Consider the following 23,868-nt stretch of genomic DNA (forward strand, 5'->3'; position numbering starts at 1 on the left):
CCTAGTGACCTTCTTGCAGAGAGGAGCCAGCTGTGAGCTTCCCCTCATTAATGAGCTCTCAAGTCCATTAACATTTTCTCAGCACCCACTAGCCTCTCCTGGAGTGTAAGCTCCTTGGTTCTGGAAGTAATCACATTCACGTGGTGAGTCGTGTGCATTCCCCAAGGGCCTTCTCTGTTTACTGTGGGATTAACATGGTCAAGGTCTTCCTAACATATCTCAGCTCTGCCCCCAAAAGAGGAAGCATTGGAGCCCAAGGGACTTTGGCAAGGAAGAAACTAAGAATTTCTGTACCACCTCTGGCCTGCGGGCGTTCTCTTTTTGCCTCTAGAAAGTAGAGAAGGGGAAGCCAGATTCCTGTCCCTTAGGTCACCCTCACACTTTTCATTGTACAGAAGGAATGTGTACAAATAGGCAGCTGAGCCAGTGTCTGAGGTGTAGCTGGGTGGTTCTCTCGATAAAGACAATGTGCAGGCAGCATGTTTCCGGTGATGTGCCCCTATAATTGACTTCCGATCTCCAGTTGGACAAATGCTTAGGTTGTGGAACTCCCTAATCACTTGCTGTCACAGGGATGTGCTACCTGACACCCCCAGTGTCTGTCCAATCCTCCCTCCAGTCTTATATCTATGTTCTCACCAAGGGACTTCTGTCATTGGGGTTTCCTTCCTTTTTGGCTTCCTCGTAGCACGATCCAGAGATTTCCAGATAACTTCGCGTTTAGGGCTCACTTTCTCACCCTTCCCTTTTATAGAAGAATGTGATGACAAGCAGCCACTGACCAGCAAAGAAGAAGAAGAAAGGCGCATCGCAGAAATGGGGCGTCCTATTCTGGGAGAACACACCAAGCTGGAAGTGATCATTGAAGAATCTTATGAGTTCAAGGTATGCTGACCAGCAATGGCCACTGCAGAGGCCACGCCCACGGACCCGTGACTGTTCACGGTGTTGGCTCATGCTGTCAGATCCATCTGGAAAGGGCGAGAGATGTAATTTCAGGAACTGACTCATTTACTGAGAGTCCTTCAGAGCAGGACTGGAATTAGAGAGCTAGTATGGGAACCAAGATTTCCTGTGAACCAAACAGCATCATCTCAGCATGGGGTGAGAGTTGCCCCATGGATTTTGAGGGGATAGGGAAAGCAAAGAATAAGCCAGAGTAGATTCTGAGAAACTATCTGTGGGAAAAAAAAAACAAGTTCTATTTTAAAAAGCTAATAAATCTCGTAGAATAAAATAGTCACACTGCTGAAAATTAAAAGGCTTTTGTTTGGGAAGGGGCTGGTCAGCTCTTCCTACATAACTGCCACTGACAAGCTCTCATTTCTCCTCTTCAGATCCGGGCACATTTTAACACTGTCAACATACTGAGGAGATTGTGATTCTAACGAGAGAGTTTGTAATTGAGCTGAAAAAAATTGGATTCACAGTTCTCTAGATGAGGAAAGTTGTTTTTCAGAAGTGAAACACATGGGTCGTCGGGCAAGCAGAGGACTTGGAAGGGAAACTTCCTGCTCAGCCTCGGTGGCTCCCTCTGCCCCAAGCCCACCTCCCACATAGACTAGTTTGAAGCCCCCAGTGGAGCCACATCTTAGTTCTGCAGTGAGGTAACAAAGGGAGTGTCCTTTCTCTGGCTTTCCAGAACTACAAGCCCAGAGCCTTTTATTTTTCAAAAGCAGAATCAGCTCCTGTTTGAAAAGCCAGGATGAGATTCTCCCCAAAAGAGAGAGTCAGGCCACAGCCAGTGAGAAGCCTCAGTCTTTTATCTGGACTTCTCATAGCCATGACCTCTTTTCCTTTAGTTGAGCCCATTAATTGTTTCTTTTAATTCCATTCACAAATTAAGGTGGCGATAGGAGACAGGTGGAAAGAAAAATCTCTTGGCAATTAAGTGGAATTTGTTAAAGATAAAACTGCAGTTAAACTTTCCCTTTAGGTGACAGTGAATCTGATAACCAGTTCTTCCACTTATTCCCAGAGAAAGACTGAGCCCAAGTGAGCCCTGGGCTCAGAGACGTTTAGGCATATTCTAGCATCAAATCACCATTGTTTAATCTGGAGCGTGGCTGGGAGCACACACACGACTGGTGCACGCAGGGGTACTCTGTGGTTCCAGACATCTCAGATTATCCATTTCATAGGATTAGTCTGACCAGAGGTACCCAGCTCACTGCTCCCCATGCACTCCCTTTTATGTACAAGCAGAGCTATTTGCTGAGGCAGAGATAGTACATATTGGCATATCTAGAGCATGCTCCCCATCCCTCATGGGGAATTGTGCATTCTTCCCTCTTAGGGGAAAACCCCATACCTCCCCGTCCCATGCACCCCTGACTAAGAGGGGTAACTGTGTTACCTCCCCATAGAAGCATTGTGTTGGGTCAGGCAGGGCACAGGGTTCCTGGTAGCGAACAGAGTTCTTGGGTCCAACACTCCTACTGGTAATCACTATAGTAATGTGAGTCTTTGAAGCCCTCCCAGCTGTCTCCTTGTTAGAGTTACTGATCTCCCTACTATAGTTTTCATAGAATGTTTTCTCTTATCTCCTCAGAGTTCATCAATGTAGTAACTGTTAGCACTAAGGCACCCCTTGAAAGCATGTTTCTGAAGAGCTCTCAGGTATCCCGTGTGGTATCATATTATCTCTTTTCACAGAACATAGGTACCTCTAAAGCTGTTCAGAGCCTCTCAGAATTACATTAGTGCTCCAGATCCGATTGATACCTCACAGTGTCCCTCTCCACTTTCCTCACGGAGATCTTGTTTACACACGAGAGGACTTGACTAGCACCCACTGCTAAGGGGGAGGCTGTCACAATCACAAGTCTAAAATGGTGAAGAGCTGATCACTGGCATTTTGGAAACCTCCAGGAAATGAAAATGACAATGTCCATGTTAGGGTATCTGAACTTCAAATTCCTCTGGACTCATGCCCCCTCTTCTCATAGGTCAAGGGAAGACACAGGTGTAGATTAAGTTGTCGAAGAACCCAGATTATCCATCTACTCTGTAGTCTCCATGGAAAATTTGACCTAAAGTTTACAACTATCCTGGGTTTTACATATATAAAATAAACTAAATTTACTTTACCTTGAAACTTAGTTCTTTGGTTGGTGTTCACTGTGAGAGGCTTATCTGTTCCACTCTCCCAGATGAGGGATCATTGCCATCAGAACAAAGAGCTTCCATTACAGTTAGGCAAGTTCAAAGTCATTTCTTGTGACATCCTACGTAGAACTTTGCATTGATATCAACCACGACACTCAGGCTGCTTGAGAAAATGTGGCTGCGTGGAGAGAGCCAGCATACCTGCTCATCCCCGCATCCAGTTCAGGTAGCCGAGCACAGCAACTGTCACAGTGTTCTCGGGGACACCAGTTTTACACACAAGGCCAAATGCTGAAAGCTCGCTGCCCCAAGGCAATATCCAGTATTCAACAGACAAGGATGACATTGTATCGCAGAGAAGGCCAATTACAGCTTGGGCCTTGCATGTTCATTATCACCTCAGTGTTTCAGCTCAGTTCAAATGACTTTTAGGGAACTGACACTCTTGAGGTTCTGAATTAACTGTGGCCTTGTGTACAGGCTCCTCAGGTCACATTTTCCTTCCTCCTAGCTAGCTGTTAACATGCCCGCCTGCTCTCCCAAGCCAAGTCAATTCAGGTACACTGCATTAAACGTGTATACAGATTTTGACTTAAGACAAATAATACGTGTTTTCTGCCTCTTTGCAATTAGTGGGAATTCGAGGATGCCCTGACAGTAAGTGTGGATGTTTGGTAGACTAGTCACTGCCATAGTTCCTCTGGAGAGAGCAGCCTCATGTCCTAGGAGCGACCCTCCTCCCTGTAGTTGCTATGATCTGTGGTCGTGCTTTGGTGCTTCTGCTTACTTAGCTTTCTCATCAGCGCTTGGCTGCTCCTGTTGTTACATTAACTGACATTTACAAAACTAGAGAGTGCTAATTGTACCAAACCAAGTGTTTAAGAAAGGTCTGAAGAAAAGCAAGACTCAGGGCTAGCAAAGCAGGAGGACATTCAGTGCAAGGTAAATTACAACATGCCCTGAGCCATGTGAATTGATCTTCTCTTGGCATCTTGTCTTTCGTTTGCACCAGTGAGAGTTAATTCTCTATCAGCCACTGGGCTGACAGAATCAGCATCCAAAGAAAACTTCATTTATTGATGATCATGCAGCAGCAATCCTGAGGCTCTTCTGTCTGGTTGCATTTCCTTGACAAACAAAAATACAATAATAATGGTTTTCATTTCATCATCTACCTGCCACATCCAGTTTTTCACAGATACAGAATGCCAAGCAGGGCATATATTAATTTGGTTGCAGACAGCACACTATAGACGAAGCCAGTAAAGAAGCAAGTTCGTGAAGCATTCAAGGGGAATGGAGAGGCTTTGGCAACATCTACTATGCTGAACACGAAGGCCACTCTTCATTGGCCATTGGGCAGTGAAGGAGGCTTGTATTTCTACAAAGAAGTTTCCATTTCAGCATGTTTCCAAGTAAAGACTATGCTTGTTTGCATAATCATAACAGTGTTTGATGTCAGTACTGTTGTTCTAAGCCTAACATCTGCTACCCTTTATATAACTCTGGGCTTTCAAAATCAGCGAGGTCTTAGATTTCACCAAGCCTTACCCAACCCAGCAGTTATTATCTTTTTCTTTTCAACCTTTCTAGAGTACTGTGGACAAACTTATTAAGAAGACAAACCTAGCCCTTGTGGTTGGGACGAACAGCTGGCGAGAACAGTTTATTGAAGCGATCACCGTCAGCGCAGGTGAGTGAGTATCTTTCTCACATTAAACAAAACAGCCACCCAGGAGTGTGTTTCCTGCCGTAGCCACTAGGTCTATTATCACAACACCAGAAAACTCCCATGAGAAAAATCAATAGATAAATAAATGTATTTTTAGCCTTCATGCACATTTTGGAGAATCAGATGTTGTCGATGAAGCAAATGTCTTCAAATATGACATTCTTTTTTATGGATGCTGCATTTTTCACTCTGGAAATAGACAAGATAAATTTAAAGAATTTTTTGTCTCTAAATCCCTGATTGCCAATCATGAGATTTTATCTGGAACATTCCCTTACAGCTAGACAGAAGGGCCAAGCCCTGGTCAGGAAGGAAACGACAAAATCATAGGTGGAAAAGGATATCAAGATACCTCAACACTGCCATCTGCATCACTTTACACTCACTTCAACAATGTCTAGCAAATAAGTGTCTGTGTGGCTCTAGAAGTGGAAATAGAATCACATTCTGTTTCTTCCTGTCTGAGCAAAGTGCAGAGCTTTATTTAGGAAAACCATACAAAATGAAATGTTTTAATAGCCGCAGTTTCTGGGGGAATTAAATATAGCAAGAAATGGCCCTTTCCTGCATTGCCCAGCCTCGTCCACATCTCTTTATACTCTCATCTTTGTACTCTTCATAGAAATAGAGGTGAGTCCCTCTCAGAGATCCTTGAAAGCGACACTCATGGAAGTGTTTCTCCCATTCTCCTGCTCCCTCTATGGTGTCTCTCTTCTCTTTAAAGATCACCGTTGGCTTATGTCTACTGTTGAAGCTAATGAACAAAGCTAGAGTTTCCTAACTAGTGATTCCCAAACTGTAAAATATGGAAACAGCGTCACTAGCAGTTGGGCCATGACTTCTAGCACAACCCCCTCTTTCCAATCTGCCACAGAATAATTTGACAGATCTCGCAAGTGCTGTGGGAACAGAGGGTGGTTTAAAAAAAAAAAAAAAAGTGCCTGTTTATTATTAGTGCTGTTTATAATCACACTTTGGTTTCTTGCAATTGAGTATACAATAGGATTTTATGAGCATTAAGTGGTGGGTAATTGCTCAGAAGAGTCGATTTGGAATTTACACATAATTCCTAACGGAGCAGAAGAAATTCCTTGACATTGTCCATTTGGGCTGCTATAACAATATACCTGAAATGGAGTAGCTTATAAAGAATAGATATTCATTTTCACAATTCTAGAGGGTAGAAAGCCCAAGGTCAATATGCATTTGGTGTCTAGTGAGAGTCCACTCCACGGCGAAAGGGACAAGAGACCTCCCCAAGGTTTCTTTTTAATGGCACTAACAATCATGAGGACTCTGATCATTTCCCATCATCTTCCAAAGGCCACACCTTGAAATATCTCACTGAAAGGTAAGGGTTGGAAGCCAGAGCATGAATATTCAGTCTGTAGCACTTGCTCACTGGGGCTGTATGTTTCGATAAATCTAGGAACAGTATCTGAGACATGAGCTATGTTCCTCTTCCTAGAGAAAAAATTGAAAGGACAAAGATGGCTTGATAGGAAGCTGTTAACAAGACCTAATAGTAGTAAACATTAAGCGTAACCAAATTGGCTTATGGGCTTTGACATATCAAATTGAAACATTAAAAATAACATAAGCCTTAATGAACCATTCCTAATAGTCTTCAAGTTTCTTTTGGCTGTGAACGCATGAGCATTTTGTATTCTAGGCACGTACTGAACATCATTCCTTCACTTTGGCACATGCCAACACTGTTGTTGGATCAAGGGCTACCATAGTGCATGAAACAAATACGCCTGTCTTATTGGAGCTTATATTCTGTGGGAAGAGACAATCAAGTAAATCAACAAGTCGAATAAGCTGTATGTGTATATGATAGTAAGCTTACCATGGGGAACAACAAAGTTACAGAGGGAAGAAAAGTATGTGTAGGGCTGCCGTGGACAATTGTCTAGAAGATTCCATCAGAAAGCACAGCCATGCAAAATTTGCTTTTCTAGCAGTGGAGTGATTTTATGTTGTTTCATTTGTTCATTTTTGTAACACTCAGGGACAAACATTTTAAGACCAGCCCACTGCAATGAACAAGGGTAGCTTTCAACAAAGAGATTGTACTGTGAATGGGGCTAAAGCTATGCACCTAGGTAGATAAGGCTAATTCTTCCTTAAATAGGCAGGTTTTGGTTTGCCAATAATTATCTAAACTATGCTGAATTAATTCCACTCAGAACCTCAGGAGGTAGGTGTTATGACCATCCTTCCCTTAAACAGGAAGAATTGAGTCTCAGCCAGGCCATAAGGCCTCTGCACACAGCTTAAAGCCCTAATCTACCGAACAGTAATCGAGTGTGCTATGTTATGTCCTTCTGAGCAAGTTCAAAGGGAGGGAAGTTGTCTCATTGAGTGACACCAGTTTGTCACACCTGGTGCCCTGGTTCCAGGGCTTGCTGTGGTGCCAACAGCTGCCCCCACCCATCAGAGAACTGTAAATGAATGAAACTCAAATCCTCTGGTGTTCTTATTTGTCATGAGATCTATTATGTTTTGTGTTTCTGAATGGCTGCTTGGAAATAAGAGAAAATTGCTCGGAAATTTGCAGGCTGCTGGGTAAATTGGCCTTATTTACAATTTTGAGACAAAATGTTAGAAAACCAAGCCTATATTTTATAGGCACTAAGTCACATGAAGGACAGTTAGAAAGCTCAATATTTGTCATTATGATTAAATTTAAGTGTAGTATTCTTAGGGTGCTAAATGGACAATGAAATTTGTAAGGTGGCATTTATTGAAAACAGACTTACATTGGATTGTAAGATTTTATGGCTAACTAGTTGAGAATCAGAAAGATCTAGCTTATTAAAAATATTAAACTGCCTTCAAATAGGCCTGCTGAGATTTTTTTCCTTTGTAATTCTCTGTGCAAAATTGAATCTATATATCTTTCTAAACAAAAATAATGACTTTGTAACTATAATTTTGCTTCTTTTTCTCAGTGATTATATTTAAGTTAGTTTTGAGGTAATCCCCTGGCAGTCTTTTTCCTGCTTTCTAATCATTTATCTCATAGCTCAATACTTTGGTCCCTAGGACCATAATGTTTCTGTAAACAAAACATTTAAGTTCAATGTTTGAAGGGTTAAAGGATTTATGAGATTCTAGAGATTAGGTAGGGATTAAACAATCAGTTCCCAGAAGTTCTCCTTCTATTGCTTCCTGGGTAGAATATCAGGAGCAGTAACATGCAGCTGTTAAGTGGCCATCAGAAACTTCCAAGGGAAGCCCGACACTATCACTGCTTTTCAGATGTGCCAGAAGAGGCGCCCCTAAATGAAGCCAACGTTCTCTGCATGTCCAGTTCGAATGCCCCCCCCCTCCCGTGCCTCATTCCCCATAGTATCTCTTCTGGGGCAAATGGAGGATTTACTTTAAGAAATTGTGTACTGGCCAGGGTACAAAACAGAAACATGTGTCAGAGAAGAGGGCAAACATTGGTTGGATAATGAGAACCGGGATACCAATGTCAAGTCCATCACTTACACACTTTTGTTCACACCAGTCCTTGACCACAGCAATGTAAAAGGGAGAGCTATGGCCAGTTTGGCTGTGGAGTCGGATTTTGAATTGTGTCTCAGATCTCCACAAGCCTCTGGTCACTTCATCTCAAAATCTCAGTTATCACCTATGTCAAATGTAGATGGAGTAGTTGTCAAGCTAAATCCAAGCAATACATGTTTTTTACAAGGCCTGGCTATATATTTGGATATCATAATTGGTTGTTTGGGGACAAATCATCTTGAAGATTTCACAATAAAATATATCCACATTTTGTATAAAATGCATTGATCAGCTTAATTACTAAAGTGGCTAAGTGACGATCAACACCGGTTTCATGTTAGTATATGTGCCACTGCAGAGATAACTGAGCTTCAGAAAAGCAATGTAATTTGCTTAAGAAGCAAAACTGGCACTGAGTGCCAGCTACCAATCAGCCAGTGTCCCCCAGGGTGAAGAGTGGGTCCCCTTGCATTGCCTTGGCCTGAATACACACCCACACATACACACATGTAGGCATGGGTTTGCACAAACACACACAAGCACAGAGACATACATGTGAACACATAGAGAGACACAAATCACACAGGACATGCACCTTGTGGGACATGAATAATTCAGTTTCAGAAACCTGAAAGGTTTTTTTTCCTTTTGTATTTTTAATTCCCTGAAAGCCTCATTTGTAGTTCTTTAGGGAAGGTGCTAAACTTCCTACTTGAATACGGAGACTTCTCTTATCTAATAACCTGTGACTTGCTGACTTGCTTTAAAAAAATTCAACCACTGCCCTCCTTTTTTTTTTTTTTTTTTAAAGATTTATTTATTTATCCATACAGAACGGGGTACAGGCCAGAGGTATGGGGGTGGTGAGAGGCTTCATCAGAGACAGAGTGGGGAGCAGAACAGGCAGATTTTTGAAGTACACTGCTGAGGGGAGCAACGGGCGGGTCTGCCCGCCATGTGGTCACCTCCGGAGTGGGCAGGGAATAGAACTCATGCTGAAGTGGCTTTAGCTTCTCAGTGCTGTGCTTTAACCAGCTGCACCACCAGGGAGGACCACTGCTCTCCTTTTTTATTTGATCGTTTCAAGTATCCAGCACTAAGGATTTCTGTGAAAATTTTCACTTTTACATAGATCCTAGGTACGCATTTGATGAAGTATTGCTTTGTACTTACATAATGAAGGACACCTCAAAAGTGCAAAGAAAAAAAGCTTGGCCAAGTACTTAACTTAACTATCTGAATTTGAGAGCTGTGTGGGTGAACTCTTAAGATCCTACCCAGCACTACAAACTGAGAGCTGTGCCAGGTTCCCCAGGGCATCAGCAATAGGGATGCACAGCCCACTGCCCAACCGGCTTGCCTACGTTAAACTTTCGGCACAATGACAACTGACAGGCACCTTCTAGTCTCCCAAAAGGAGAGAGGTGAGAAGATTTTCTTCAAACTGAAGCTGCAAACAAACTGAGATTATGATTCAAAGTGCCTCATTTTCTTCCTGCTCCTTAACTGGAGCTCAGAAATGCCATGGAATCCTCTCGGTAGAAGGGCAGACCTTGAACAAGAGGCCAGATGGGTGGTTGTAGCTGGTCTGTCCATGCTCACCTCACTCACAGTAGATCCCCTCAGAAACCCTCCTGCAGCTAACAGACTGGAGCGCAGGGCTCCTGAGCCTGCCAGGGAAACATGGAGACCAGGTCAGTTCAGGGCAAGCTCCATCCTCAGCTGTTCACACTGTACAGAGTCATGAATGCTCTCAATTAAATTGAATTATTTAATAGAAAAGCTGTCAACTCAATGGTGCCCCTGGATAATAATTCACTTGAAAATACTGTCAACCTAAAGTTTGATCCAATCTGTAAGTCCTAAATAATAAATACTAACAATGGTACCTCCAATGAGTTTCAAGGGATTGCCAGTAATCTGGTCTAAGCAAGAACCTTTCTCATATCTCTTCTATTATTGAACATCTTTACCAAGTTGATGCTCTCATTACTGAATGTGTTAACCCTGGGTCACATGAAAATCCCATTTAAGCAGTTTACCGTTGAGAACTCAGAGGCCCAGAGTGGATTTGTAACTTATATAGTTAAGGTCACACAACTGCTAAGTGGCAAACTAGAGTATGAAATCCCATCTTTGTGAGTCTGTCTTTGTAAGCTTTTAGTGTGACCCTAGATGTCTCTCCTACAACTGTAATTCAGGCTCAAGCAGCTCCTTTTCAGATTAGTTAATGCAAGATGAAGGGGATGAGGTGATAAGCCTTTTACTATAGTTACATTTGGTTAGTTACTCTCAGTTACATATTTGGGGATCACTGCAGAAGCATCAAAAAGAATGTTAGTCATACAAAGTGAGCAAGTTTATATTCTCTCCAAGGCCTCACTTTAACCCAATTATGAGAAACTCAGAGAGACTAGAACTTCCAAAATATTTTTGTGATCTTGGATTGTATTTATATCTGCTGCTAGAAATTAAGTCAGGTCTTCTGAAACAAAATGAAGGCAATGTCCATCCTTATTTCCAAGCTTCTGGTATTCCCTTGTGGTGTTATTAGTTACTCACATGTGTTTTGCGTGTGTGGAGTCACTGGCATCTTGAACTAATAGGAATATTGGTTATTTTAAGCTCTAATGGGAGATGTGAGAAATGCAGCTGTCATCCAACTTAGCTTTTTCCTTTTTCCAGTACATAGCTAAATTTCACATATTTGTTGTAGGGCATGCGTATAACAAGAATGATAAGTCATTTAATGCAAAAATTACTTGTTGAAATTTTGACTTCTTTGGAGGCTTGCACACAAATGATCGAAGAGCTCTTCACAAGCTATATAGCATTAACCTCACCTGAAAAATTGGGGGATTGGAATAGATGTGTTTGGAACACAAAAATACAAAATGGTTCTCTAAAGGACCCTTAATTTTCAGTCATAAATGTCAACTTGCTTTCCACAGTACTGATATTTGAAATTCATGCCTCTGACTTTAATCAAGATAGAATATCTGCCTCAGAGTACATGTTAGATAAATTGGGTAATTACACTGACTTGGCCAAAGCTAATTTAAGACATCTAATACCTAAGATACACTGTCTAATGGTCACATTAGATAAATTCAGTAGCTGCTCTCCCTCACGTTGAATTACATACCAGGAAGGAAAGCTTCTTTAACATATTATCAGGGCCCCTTGAAAACTACTCTCATGTATTATGATTTAAATATAATTTAATTTTTACCTTTAGAATGTAATTGAAAAGTATTATTTTATCTTTCCTTAGAGTTATTTTCCTTAGAGTTATCATTTACATCACTCACTATATTTAAAGAAATCCTCCTTTAGCTTAGAGATGTTTTGTTTTCCAGCAAATTAATGTTTATCACCTCTGTAATGAGAAAATCTTAGCTATATAATTCAGTGCTTTCCTATTTTCTTCAATCATTTAAAGTTTAGTCAATTATTATTTTCCCAAGTATTCAAAGCTCACACAACTCATTTCTAATAGCATCATTTATTTCTGCTTAATTCAGATATTTTTGTCCTATTTTATCTTGAAATGCCTTATACCTTACTAATAGGTACAGATCTGCTAAAATCCTCTGAGAAATAGAACTAATATAAATCAAAATTCCTTTTTTGAAACAACAGTATATACATACATACATACATACATACATACATACACATACATGTATATATACATATATACATGTATATATGTATGTGTATATACATATATATATGTGTATATATATATATATATATATATATATATATATATATATATATGTATATATGTGTATATATATATATATATATATATATATATATATATATATATATCCTGTCTACCATTATTTCACAGTGTTTGGCAATGATTATTCTTGAGTAAAGTATAAATGCACTTATATATGAATCAATGTTTTCCAGTCTACAAGTAAATGAACTGAAAGCCTGTTTTACTCTTTCATACCACCATGTCAGATTCAGAAACAAAACTATGTAAATGGATATATACACTACTCAGCATGACCACATTATAAAAGATTTTCAGACATGTATAGTTCACAAAAGTAAATGTATAGGAGTAGGACATGCAAGTACACATATGTCTGTATTTTTACACATAAAATACTATTTTGCATGTGCAAACTAAATGTGCAAATCTATAATTAAGCTGGCACTTTCTATCACTTTTCTTAGTGAATGTTTACTGTTATTTAGCTGATAATGATCCAAATGGAGAAAGGAAAATCAAGGAACATGAGTAAGAAAGAGGATGACAGTAAGTTCCAGAGAGAAAATTATTTATGGAAGATATTCCAGGGCCATATTGATAGGTAGGCAAACAAATCTAGAATACATATCAACTTTAATTTGTCAAAATGTTGAATCAGGTAGATTCAAGCCGAGCGTTGGAGTGAGGGAGGTCATCTCCACAGGGGATGGTGTCGAAGAGGCAGGAGAAACAAGCAATTATTTTCTGGCCCCTGGATGTTCTTTTAGCTGATATGTCTGAAAAGAATATTGGCTGGTTGGGCTGTTTTTCTCATAAATTGCTTATTACAAAATCTTGAGGAAAACGCTGTGTTGAAGGGCTCCAGAATGATTCAGCGCTCTCACTTGTGAGCCTGAAGTCACGTCTCTAATGCGGCTTTTGTCTGGAGAGGCAGCAGCTCAGCTTTGCAAACAATGCGCCATCACTGGATCCAGTAGTTCTTTTGTTGGCATCAGCTGCTGCGATGTGAATACAGTTTTAGTTGTTGCTTACAAATCAATGCACAAGGCATGGGGGGGGGGGATCTTTTCATCCCCAGGCAGGAGCCTTTGAACACTACTTTCAGTGGGGGAAAACATTTCAGCATAATCCAAAAAGAGGTCAAAGGAGGAGAAAACACAACCTACCCCCCACCGCCGCGCGCGCACACACACACAGAGGAGTTTCATAAAAGTGACACGCAGCATTAATTTTTCTGTTCACAGCCACCTTCTTGATAAAGACCTTGCCATGTGACACCTACCATCAAAAGTCAGTTTCCTGAACCAACAGGGTTAACACACATACCCCACCCCAACCCGTGCCTCTCCTGGCTTGTCAGCAGTTCAGAGTGGGCGCTGTCTTGTGTCCTGGTAGACAATCTCAGGCCAGGATCCTGTTGTGAACCTGAAAAGTTGATGCTGATTAGTTATTCCAACTACTCTTTCCTTTGATAAACAGGAAATGGCGAGCGGAGAGGGAGAGTGTTTTACCAAGCAGCACATTGAAACTATTGTAGAGCCCCAGGTTCTCAGTACAGCGTGCAGCTCTGCTCACATTTTCTTCTTGGAGTTGGCCTTTGTGAAGCAAAGCATCTGCCCTTATCCTGTTCCTGGCCCCGTGTCACCTAAAGAACTCTGGCCCTCACTGATGACGTGATCATAGGAAGTGCATGGCGACGCTGGCTCTCAGTGAACAGCGTCTCTGTGCTCACGCAAATCTGCCTATGCAGTAGGTGTGCATGGCCCCTTTCAGGAGACAGAGAAACAGAAGCTGCACCTCACACCTGGCCACTGGTCCTGACTGAGAAGTCAGTACTCTCCCCACCTTGTCCAGCCTGCGCCGCCCACAGTTGATACTCTGTAGGCTTATTTCTATTCTTCACACTTTCTCTTGCTGCTGAGTTTGTGTACAAGGCAATTCCCTGCAGGGACGGCTTTCCTCACACTGTAAATTCTCACCATCAGGTCTCTGTTCACAGGTCTCTCCTCAGAAGGATTTCCCCGCACCCAGTCACTATTTTGTTCCCTAACTTCTTTGACTTTATAGCTCATATGACTGTCTGAAATTCTCTTACTGCTGGAAATGAAGTCCTATGGGGTCTTCTCTGTCTGTCTTTCCAGGGCCTAGAGCACATAAATGATTAATAAATACTCACTGAGGAAACTAATCCATTCCCTTTGAAGATTTATAGGAGATGTCGATGCAGGTTAGTCTAGGCTTGTGTTACAGCATAGTCACCTGAAATATTTTTAGAATTCAGACCTATAAACTTAATAGGATTGGCACGATGCCTTAACCAAATAATGAATACAAATGACTTATTAATGAGAGGGAATGAGATATTTTTTCAGTGGTTTATATTGAAGAAAAATACCACAACAGCTCAATGCAGGATCATAACTTATGAGAAATTAAAAAGTGGTGACAGACAAACTTGATTATCAATATCCACCTCAGCCATCCTACACTCTTAAAAAAAAGTCATCACAAGTAGTAAGACCATGGAGATGCTCCCTCTGAACTCCACGAATGAGCTAATCCATGAATGGAAACTGAACTTCATTACACGTAAACAAAGAGCTTCTCTTAAAAATGTCACTTACCTTTCCAAAAGCATCAAAGACAAAGTTAGATATAGAGAGTCACTACAGAGAATCCATGAGGTGCCCATGAACGTGTGAATTATGGAAGTCTCTTTGTTGACAGTGAACTCAGTTTACTGGGATCTCATTGAAAGTCATACCAGAGAAAAGGAAACAGGCTAGCAGATGTGGGGGATGGCGGTGCTGAATAATTGCAATCACTTTGTGTTGTGCAAGTGGAGGCCATGATTAGAATCTCAGATACTGAACTTAGTACCAGTCTGCTGGCAAATCAACTCACAGTCCAATCAAAGATCAGAACGTGAGCAGAGCAAAGATCCTTTGATCCTAAAGCCAGGAAAGCAGCCGTGGTGGAGAGGAGCTCTGTGCCAAAGGGCTGACGCCCTGCTTATTTACTGCACACACAAAGATGTTTACCTCCAAAGTGAAGAGAATCTCATTTTCTATTGGGGCCAATATAAACTACTTGCAAGGATTTTCCTAAAGTTTCTAAGAAAACCAGACTTTAGGAAGAAGACAAAGAATAGAACCATTAGTCTCTGAAAGAGTATCACTATTTTATTACGATATTATATGCAGAGTGTTATTTTAAGGAGCATAGTTATTTCCCAATTTTACTTTTCAGAAAGCAATGCCAAATGAGCTTAGATTTTATCCAAATGGATCTTTGATGGACAAATTACAGAGATTTTTTTCCCTTAGAAACAGTGGGTCATGTAATCACAATAAAGTAGTAAGATTTTTAAATCTCAAATCACTTAAACTCCCTGAGCATTAGTTTCACTTTTAAAATGGAGAAAATAAGACTATTTTAGCAGGTTGCCATGATGATGAAGATTAAGTGGAAGATATGTGTTTAGCCGACGCGCAAAAGGTCAGTCCTCAGGAAGTGAATCTGAATTCACAACTTAATCACAGAAGCATCTTGAAAGAACAAAGTCTTTCTGCATGTGGGCAGTCTTTGTACATATCTCCTTTGTATTTGAATTTCAACATTTTCCTAGAACATAATATTGATTTGTTTATTGGAAAACGACTGGGCTGTTGCTGCCCAAACAGTTCCTCCAAGGTTTGGCTACCCACACTTAAGAGGCTAATGCAGACACAGCTGCTGATATTTACAGAGTGTTATCAGAGGCCGCGAGCCAGTTAGAGCTCATGTGCCTGCACACTGCCCACCCTAATGAAATCATCCATGCTAGAGGTGTCCACACTAGCTCAGCACCAGTGCTACTGTTGAAGGCATATTTTCTTAGGTGCTCAAGTGTGCAGAGAAGGTATTTCTACTACAGGTTTCTATACTTCTGTTAATCTTACAATCAATAACAAATATAGAGATTTCAAGATTATTAGCATGACGTGGAGTTATTTTGCAAAAACAGATTACAGGGCAAAAACACAACCAATTATACAACCTCTAATCATCTAGGAACACTAAGTCCATATAAAAGAATTCTTAGAAGAGAGGCTAAGCAGTCATGTTTAAACTGTTCTGCTTTGCTAGTTGTCTAATTTGCATGGAGCTATAACCCCTCACAGGATCTGTTATTGCACTGGCTTTATTTGCTGAGAAATATTTCCTTTAAATTAGATTTTCTTGAGCTATATTAACCATCTTTACCAATTCCGTAATGATCTAAGCTGGGAAGCATTCTGTTCTTTGTGGGAAATTTCACCCATAGACTCATTTGTTCCAGATAGGGCTGAAAGTTCTTCCCTGAGAGTGTATTGCCTTCTCATGTCCCTTCCAATATTGCCAAAGGTTACCTGTCCCTAAACCCCCAAGTATGGACTGAAACTGATCCTGGTCCCATGGGCCAGAGTTACCCATCACTGTCTCTGATTTGGAAGTAAAGATTGAAAGGACCTACAGAGATGTCCTCTCCATCTAAGAACAAGGCAGCAGTCCACATTGTAAACATAGAATATCTTGGACTCCTATTTCATGTAGTGGTGTTGATATTCAGTGCTTTTATCCAGGGAAACAGAATGAAAGGTAAAGACAAGTCTCTAGGATTAAACTACCTATCACTGTCCAGGTAGGAGCCCAGAAACAGTGAGCTCTAGGTATTGAGGCTCCTCATTAATTCAGGCTCCACTACATGGTGAAGAACCTCTCAATGTATCACCAGGCGGCTGGCAGGCTTTTGGTAGCGTGAGGCTAGGACAGCAGAACTAGAGACCCACGTTAGGGCTTACAGACTCCCCAAAGACAACTACCCACACCAAAGCAGATTTTTCACGGCCAAACACATTTTAAAGTAGGCTTCAAGAGGAAAGTTCTTAGATGTATAATATCAAGGTATAGGTTACCTAATGACAAAGTTTTGCGTGGGCTAAAAAGACAGTAAGTAACCACTTTTCTCCAAGAGTCTTGGATTGATGAAAGATCTTAGTTTTACTCCAGAAAATCATGTACACTCGTGTGGGAAGACTACCTAGAGATGACATTAAGACAGTGAATTGTCACTGTTGATTTATTTGTGTAAGAAACCTCCATGTGTGACAGTGTGTGATGAGGCTACCAAACATATGTGTTCAGCAATGAAAGCATACCCAGAATGAGGAAGGAGAAAGAACTTTCCCAGTATAATTACTCCAAGTGCCTCTCAGAATTGCGTTTCTCTCCATACACCCTATTATGAAGATAAAGGACCTCGCTAGCCAGAGAGTTCTCAGAGGAGAGTGACTGGCCTGACCGATGATCTTGGGTGAGAGAGAGTAGGAGCCTGTTCAAATGGCTATAGGATGTCAAGTGGAGTGAAACTGCACTTGCTCCATATGGGTTGAAGGATGGGACCTGGACAAAAACGTGGAATCTCGCAGTCAGAGCCTCTACAACTTTGTGAGATCATGAACTCTTTTTTTTTATTAAGATTTATTTATTTATTCATACAGAACTGGGGTACAGGCCAGAGATGCGGAGGATGAGAGGATTCACCAGAGACAGAGTGGGGAGCAGAACAGGCAGATCAATGAAGTACACTGCTGAGGGGAGCAGCGGGCGGGTCAGGAGAGGTCTGCCACGCCATGTGGATCTCCTCCGGGGCAGGGACCGAACTCATGCGGAAGTGGCTTAAGCTTCTTAGTGCAGTGCTTTACCCCGCTGCGCCACCAGGGAGGGCCCAGATCATGAACTCTTAACAGCTGAGACCGTCAGGTGTAGCAGTGTTGACCATTTGTCAGAGAGACCTTTAAAAGAATGTTCTTGTTAAACAGAGAGTTGGCCTTGACAAGATTCTAAAACCCTTCCAGTACTTTAAGCTCAAGGGTTTTTTAATACCCACATGTTTCAGGTAGGAGCAAATGTCTGTATATTTTTCTCTCTGCTTTGGCAACTCCTATATCTACAAATATGAGTTAATTTTGTTTTTGAGATCTCTTGCAAGATACATGCAAGAAAAAACTGCTACCATCTTCCACTTTGTATCAGAGAATTTGTAAGTACTTCCCAACCTTTAGGTAATAGGGAAATGTTCAGAGCAGCTCTCCAAAATCCAGAATAAGAGGTAAATCCTTTGTTTGGGAATGAATCTTAAGGTTAAAGAATTTAGTGGCATATAGGGACTGTTGTTAAGGGTGGAAAGAAATGATTAAACATTTTTCACTAGAAATAAGATTAAGTATGAAAAGGAGGAAATTGAGAGAAAGGATTACAGATTACTATGTGAGCAAGACAATAAAAGCCACTAGGTTTAAAACAAACCCTTACATAAGAGAGAGAGAAAGAGAATACCAATATAACAAAGAACGAAAATTCATCAACTGAATCACAGTTCTTAGTTTTTACCTCTTAAAATAAAAAAGGATAAATTAGCTGATTGCTATGGTTTCCTTAATTTTAAGCATTTTATGATTCTGTCAGAACCTTTGATAGCAAAGAGAAATGGAAAACAGTAGAGCCAAAGATTAGAACTTGATTACCGTGTGTCAGGTTGCAAAAAAAATAAAGGTAAGAGCTATGGAAGAGAAACCCAATCAAACTAGATCATTAATTTGTTTGAGCTTAGAAACTAGTCACAAACATGAATCAAACCCACTTGAAAAAATAGAGGAACAAAATTTCAGGAAGAAATTATGAAACTTCACATGGAATGATTTGTTTATTACACAGGGCTTCCAAGTGATAATGGGGGGGCTTGGGAAATCAGTGGCCCGTAGTATGAATGGCCATATCGTACCTCCTGCAAAGTGTTCTTCCTTGTTATCCTCAGAGCTGGAGGGTGTTCTTGAAATGTAATAAATAAATAAAACAAAAAACGGACTGATTACAGATAAAGGAATGCCTAGAAGGTATTGAAAGTCAGACACCTCCTCAGATCAACAGTAGCTTACATTCCCCAAACTGCTTTCCACTGTAGACTTGTGATCATTTAGGCCAGTTTTCCAAATCCTAGAGTGGAATGCTAGACGCAAACCAGAGTGTTGGATTTTTGATTCAGAACTGGAAGGTTGACCTTTGTCAACTAGAAATAAAAATAAAAACTTTCTATACTCTGAAGTCGAAATTCTGAAATGCTCACAACCATCATGTTCTCTCTTTGCTTTATTATCTTTTTTCTTGTATTTGGTTCATCCCCAAGAGCTTGAGAAAAAGCATATGGCTGACTCTGCCGAAAATATATCCGATCTAAAAAATAAACCACACCTCAAAAAAATAGCATCTAAGCATTATTGATGGTGCATCAGTGTTTTCATACACCTAAGAAAGGCAACAGTTGTGATACAGACATATAGCACTAGATGTGATATATATATATATATATCACATCATATACATAGAAGAATTAGAAGAATTCATTAGAAGAATTCGCAAATTCAAACTGAATCACTATGTAGCAGGTGCTCAACTAGATTCACTTCAACAAGAAAGGTATCATGTGTAGTAACATCTTACACGAGCTGTTAGATCAAATCCCAACTTAGCCACTTACCAACTATGGTTATTGCAAAAAGTCACTTAAATTCTCTGAACTCCAGGTTCTTCATCTGTACAGTGGGATTAATAATGCATATGTTGCAGTGTGTTTTGTGAGGATTAAATAAGATCAGGAATGTGAAAAGATTTTAAATCAGTACCTGTCCGTAGACACCCCATCATGTTCCCTCCCTCTGTCCTTCTTTTCTTAAAATCAAGAGCTCCTGGAAGTATGGTGATAATGGTTCATTCAAACAGAATGTACATTCTGCAAACTCAGGACACTCAGATCTTACTGATGTACTGCCTGCCCTCTGATAAGCAACAGTGATGGAATGTGGCAGCTTCACAACAGACGGGGACATTCCCTCTTCCAGTCCGCATCGTAGCACTCTGCCATGAAAGTTATAAGACTTATTTGACAAGAACAGCAACTCAGGGAAGTCATGTCCTGCCCCACACAAGCCATCAGAACTAGAAATTAATGTCAGTCTTCTGACCCAAATGCCGGTACATCCCAACCACCTCTTTTCAAAGCTCCCCTTAAGGACACATCCTGAACACCTTCAAAGAGACCTAAAATAGCACTTGGCCTACTTTAGATGCTGTGGTGTCTGCAGTTACCAAACCCAGGGGCTTCATGGTCCATTGTGTGGGTGACAGCCTTGTTCTCATGCTCTAGAGCAAAACCAGACCAGTACTGATTGCAAAAGTTGAAACCATGAGGTCTCCACTCTCTGTGGTTTTAATTATTTGGCTATTTTGCAGTTATATTTGGGAAGTACAAGATACTTGGGAAAGTATTTAAAAGGTCATGGGAAGAATTAATCAAATAGTTTTCTTTCCAATAGTGGAATCCATACAGCTGAAAAGGATTCTGAGATAAGCATATACTTCACTTGGCATCCTATAGGGGGAAACCCTCCAGCCTTCCTGTTTCTTTGCCTGCCCAGAGGAAGGACTTGGTGGAATTATGTAGCCTCCAGTAACCCTGAGCTGGAAAGTATACAAAAACAGCAGCTTATTATCATCATTTCATTCACATAAAAGATGTTCTCAGGTGTTTTTGTTGTTGTTGTTGTTGTTGTTGTTGTTTAATGCTCCACTACTCTTTGCAAGGAACAGACATAAGTATAGTCCAGATAGTGATGGTCGAATATATTTGTCTCCAAGACTGGGTAATTATACCTCAAGCATGGAAGTCAGTGGTCATTTGAATATTTAAATAATATCTGAGTTGCAGATGGAAATACATAAAGAGCAGTGAGAGATCTGAAAAAGGACTAAAAAACTTCTTCTTTCAAATGCAGTAAGAAAAGTTGGGGCTCTACATGGAAGTAGAAATTAAGATCTACAAAATTTGTTGCAATACTGGGAACCTACAGAAGGAAACGTCTCTCTCTCCCTCTCTCTCTCTCTCTCTCTCTCTCTCTCTCTCTCTCACACACACACACACACACACACATACACATACACACACAAACACATTTTGTGTCACACATTAAAGATCATGAAGTTAATTCCATAGGGCAAAGTTAAATTTTGACTTTAAAATTTTAGAATCTAACCTAGGACCCAGTCTGTTGACTAGGCAATTAGGTAATGAATGGGAAACACAGTGACAATCCTAAGTAGAGAAAACTAATTATAACTACCATGATAATAATTATCTTGAAATACACTCAAACACTTTGCAGAGATGATCTAATTATTCCCCCTGCACAGCCCTCATGGAAAAGGTGTTATTACTTCCATCTTGAAGATAAATATAATATCTAATTTCAATTCATAAGTGTCATTTCTCCTGAGAAGTTTCTTTATTTGTTTTCTTATTCATCTTCACAATATGAGGCTTCGACACCCCAAATTAAGTAATTTTGTAGAGTTAGAGGCAGAATAATTTGTATTTGTATGACTGATTGATTAAAATGCAGTGACTTCCAAACTTTTAATCATATAACTTATGAAATTATAAAATGTTCACCTGGCAATGGCAGCTTTTACCATGAGTGGGTTCTACCTGGAGTGAAAGTGGAAAGTAAAAGGGAAATGGGGGAAAGGAAAAGGGAAGAAATGAATCATGTAATGAGCACAGAACTGAGCAGCTGTTCCTCATCAAAATGAGGTGACGTGGGAGTCATCCACGGGCAATTGTACCTTGCTAGGGCCGCCATAACAAAATGCCGCACATGGAGACCTTGAATAACAGAACTCTATTTTCTTACGGTCTGGAGTGCAGCAGCCTAAGATCAGGGTGTTCGTAGAATTGGTTTCCCTGTGAGAAGAAAGGGCTGACTCCTCACCCCCCTCAGCTCACAGGTCTCTCCTCTAGGCAAACATCCCTGGTCTCATCCTGGGCCCCAGTTTCCTCTCCTTACAAGGATACCAGTCAGATTGAATTCCTCCATTCCCACCCCGTCATTTTCACATAACCCTTTCCTTAAAGTTCCTATTTCTGAATTTGGAGGAGACACAATTCAGCCCCAAACATGGATTTTTATTTAAATCATTTTTCTTTCAAACAGAAGACACATATAAAATATGCAGTAACACTATAGGAAGCATGAGCACTATAGGAAGTGGCTGTTAAACAGGTACGTTAAAAATTTTTAATTTATTTGAGCAAACATGAATTCAGTTTGGGCAGCACCCAACCAAAAGTGGTTAGGAGCACTGCTGATAAGAGCTAAGGAAAAGACTTTTATATACTAGACACGGAAGAAGAGCAAGGAAATGATCCGAGTTGCTCCGGCTTAAGCAGATACCGTTTTGGGGAAAGTTTAGGCAGCTGAGCTTGGCTGCTCTTAAATGTTGTTTTCTAGGGACAGGTGTGTTTTCAGGAATTAACAGTGGTTTACTGACAGTGGCTTATGCCTCCCAAGGCATCGGGGCCCTCAGTAAATGGCTCCTCATCTAATTGTGCTGATCTGGTCAGCAGTACTTTTCACTCTAGTGAGTCCAGCCTGTTCGGTCAGCTGACCTAATTCATGTTCCACACTTAGTCCCCAAAGGTGATTCCATTCATCTTTTAGGAACTTCCTCTCAGCAGGTAGTCAGCGATTTTCTGTTGCCCGAGAGATGAGGCAGCTTTATTCACAGATTCCCAAAATTTGTCTATGTAGGAATTCTGACCATGTATTCACTGGAGTGTGCCTTTGCCTCTTTTTGCTTCCTATAAAATGATAGGTGAAAAATCCAGACATCCCTCTTTTTCTGTTTCATGAGAGGCACTTATCCCCCAGAGCTCCTCTCATTGAAGTGGGTTTTCCCAATTGCCAGCTGCAGCAGATAGCCTTGCCGCAGAATGTCTCAGGAAGGGCACAGGCATTTGCCTTGTGCTGGCAACATCAAGTTACACTGTCAACTGGAAAGCTTGCTAACCTTACCTGCTATCAGCTGTCTTAGGTAAAGGAAAGCAGACCTCTGGTGACAAGGTTGGGGAGCTGGGTTTGGTGAGAAAAGTCCTTAAGAAGTTTTTTCTACAAAACACATGGATGTGTGTTTAACAACTTGTAAATAAGAAGCACAATTTCAAAAAGAATTGGCATTCAATATCTCAGTTTTAAAATATGTGAGTGCAGGGCCTCCTGGGGCCTCGGGTTTAAGTTTCAGCACTATCGCTGTGATGGCCTAAGTTGGACCCCCAGCCAAGGAGCTGACCCACATGGCACAACAGACCTCTCCTCTTGCCCGCTGCTCCCCTCAGCAGTGTATTTCAATGGATCTGCCTGTTCTGCTCCCCAATCTGTCTCTGTGGAATCCTCTCACCCCCGCACCTCTGGCCTGCACCCCAATTCTATATACACACAAAAATGTGAGCAGGAATTATTATCATGTTTGTAGGGTAAATGAAGATGATCAGGCTTTTACACCATTGGCCTCTATGATCGTCACCTGCAGCTTTGACCTTGTTAACGTAGAAGGCGCTGGGTATGGGGGCAGGTGCCTGATTATAGATACCTGTGCATGGGTGTGTGCGCATGTGCAAGTGTGCACACCTGTGCCTAAGAGGGCAGGGCTATAAGGGCAGCATCACAAGCGGAGAAGACCACGGGAGGACGCCAGAGAAAGTTCAAGGTTTAGCTGGGAGGTGGGAGACTTGTCGGCCCCCATGGCCCCCTGCCTCTCCTGCGCTGGTTGCCTCACAATAATTGGCATGAAAAAGAGCAGTATAAACCTGAAAACCCACCAAGGGCTCCAGGACCCTCCTCTCTCCATCTGTCTGAATCGCAGA

General features: G+C 41.1%; 1 protein-coding gene across 3 annotated transcripts in view; it reads left to right on the forward strand.

Annotated features, from left to right (window-relative positions):
- The window catches only part of SLC8A1 (solute carrier family 8 (sodium/calcium exchanger), member 1), a 293,942-nt gene that overhangs the window by 243,777 nt on the left and 26,297 nt on the right, over positions 1-23,868 (forward strand). For all 3 annotated transcript variants that reach the window (XM_012727671.1, XM_012727672.1, XM_012727673.1), the window contains 2 exons: positions 755-885; positions 4,702-4,801. In XM_012727671.1, the coding sequence (XP_012583125.1) occupies positions 755-885; positions 4,702-4,801 (231 nt within the window). The remainder of the gene's footprint in view (positions 1-754; positions 886-4,701; positions 4,802-23,868) is intronic.

The sequence above is a fragment of the Condylura cristata genome, unplaced genomic scaffold, assembly GCF_000260355.1.
Source record: "Condylura cristata isolate star-nosed mole 26May11 unplaced genomic scaffold, ConCri1.0 scaffold00020, whole genome shotgun sequence".
In the NCBI taxonomy this organism is placed as follows: domain Eukaryota; kingdom Metazoa; phylum Chordata; class Mammalia; order Eulipotyphla; family Talpidae; genus Condylura; species Condylura cristata.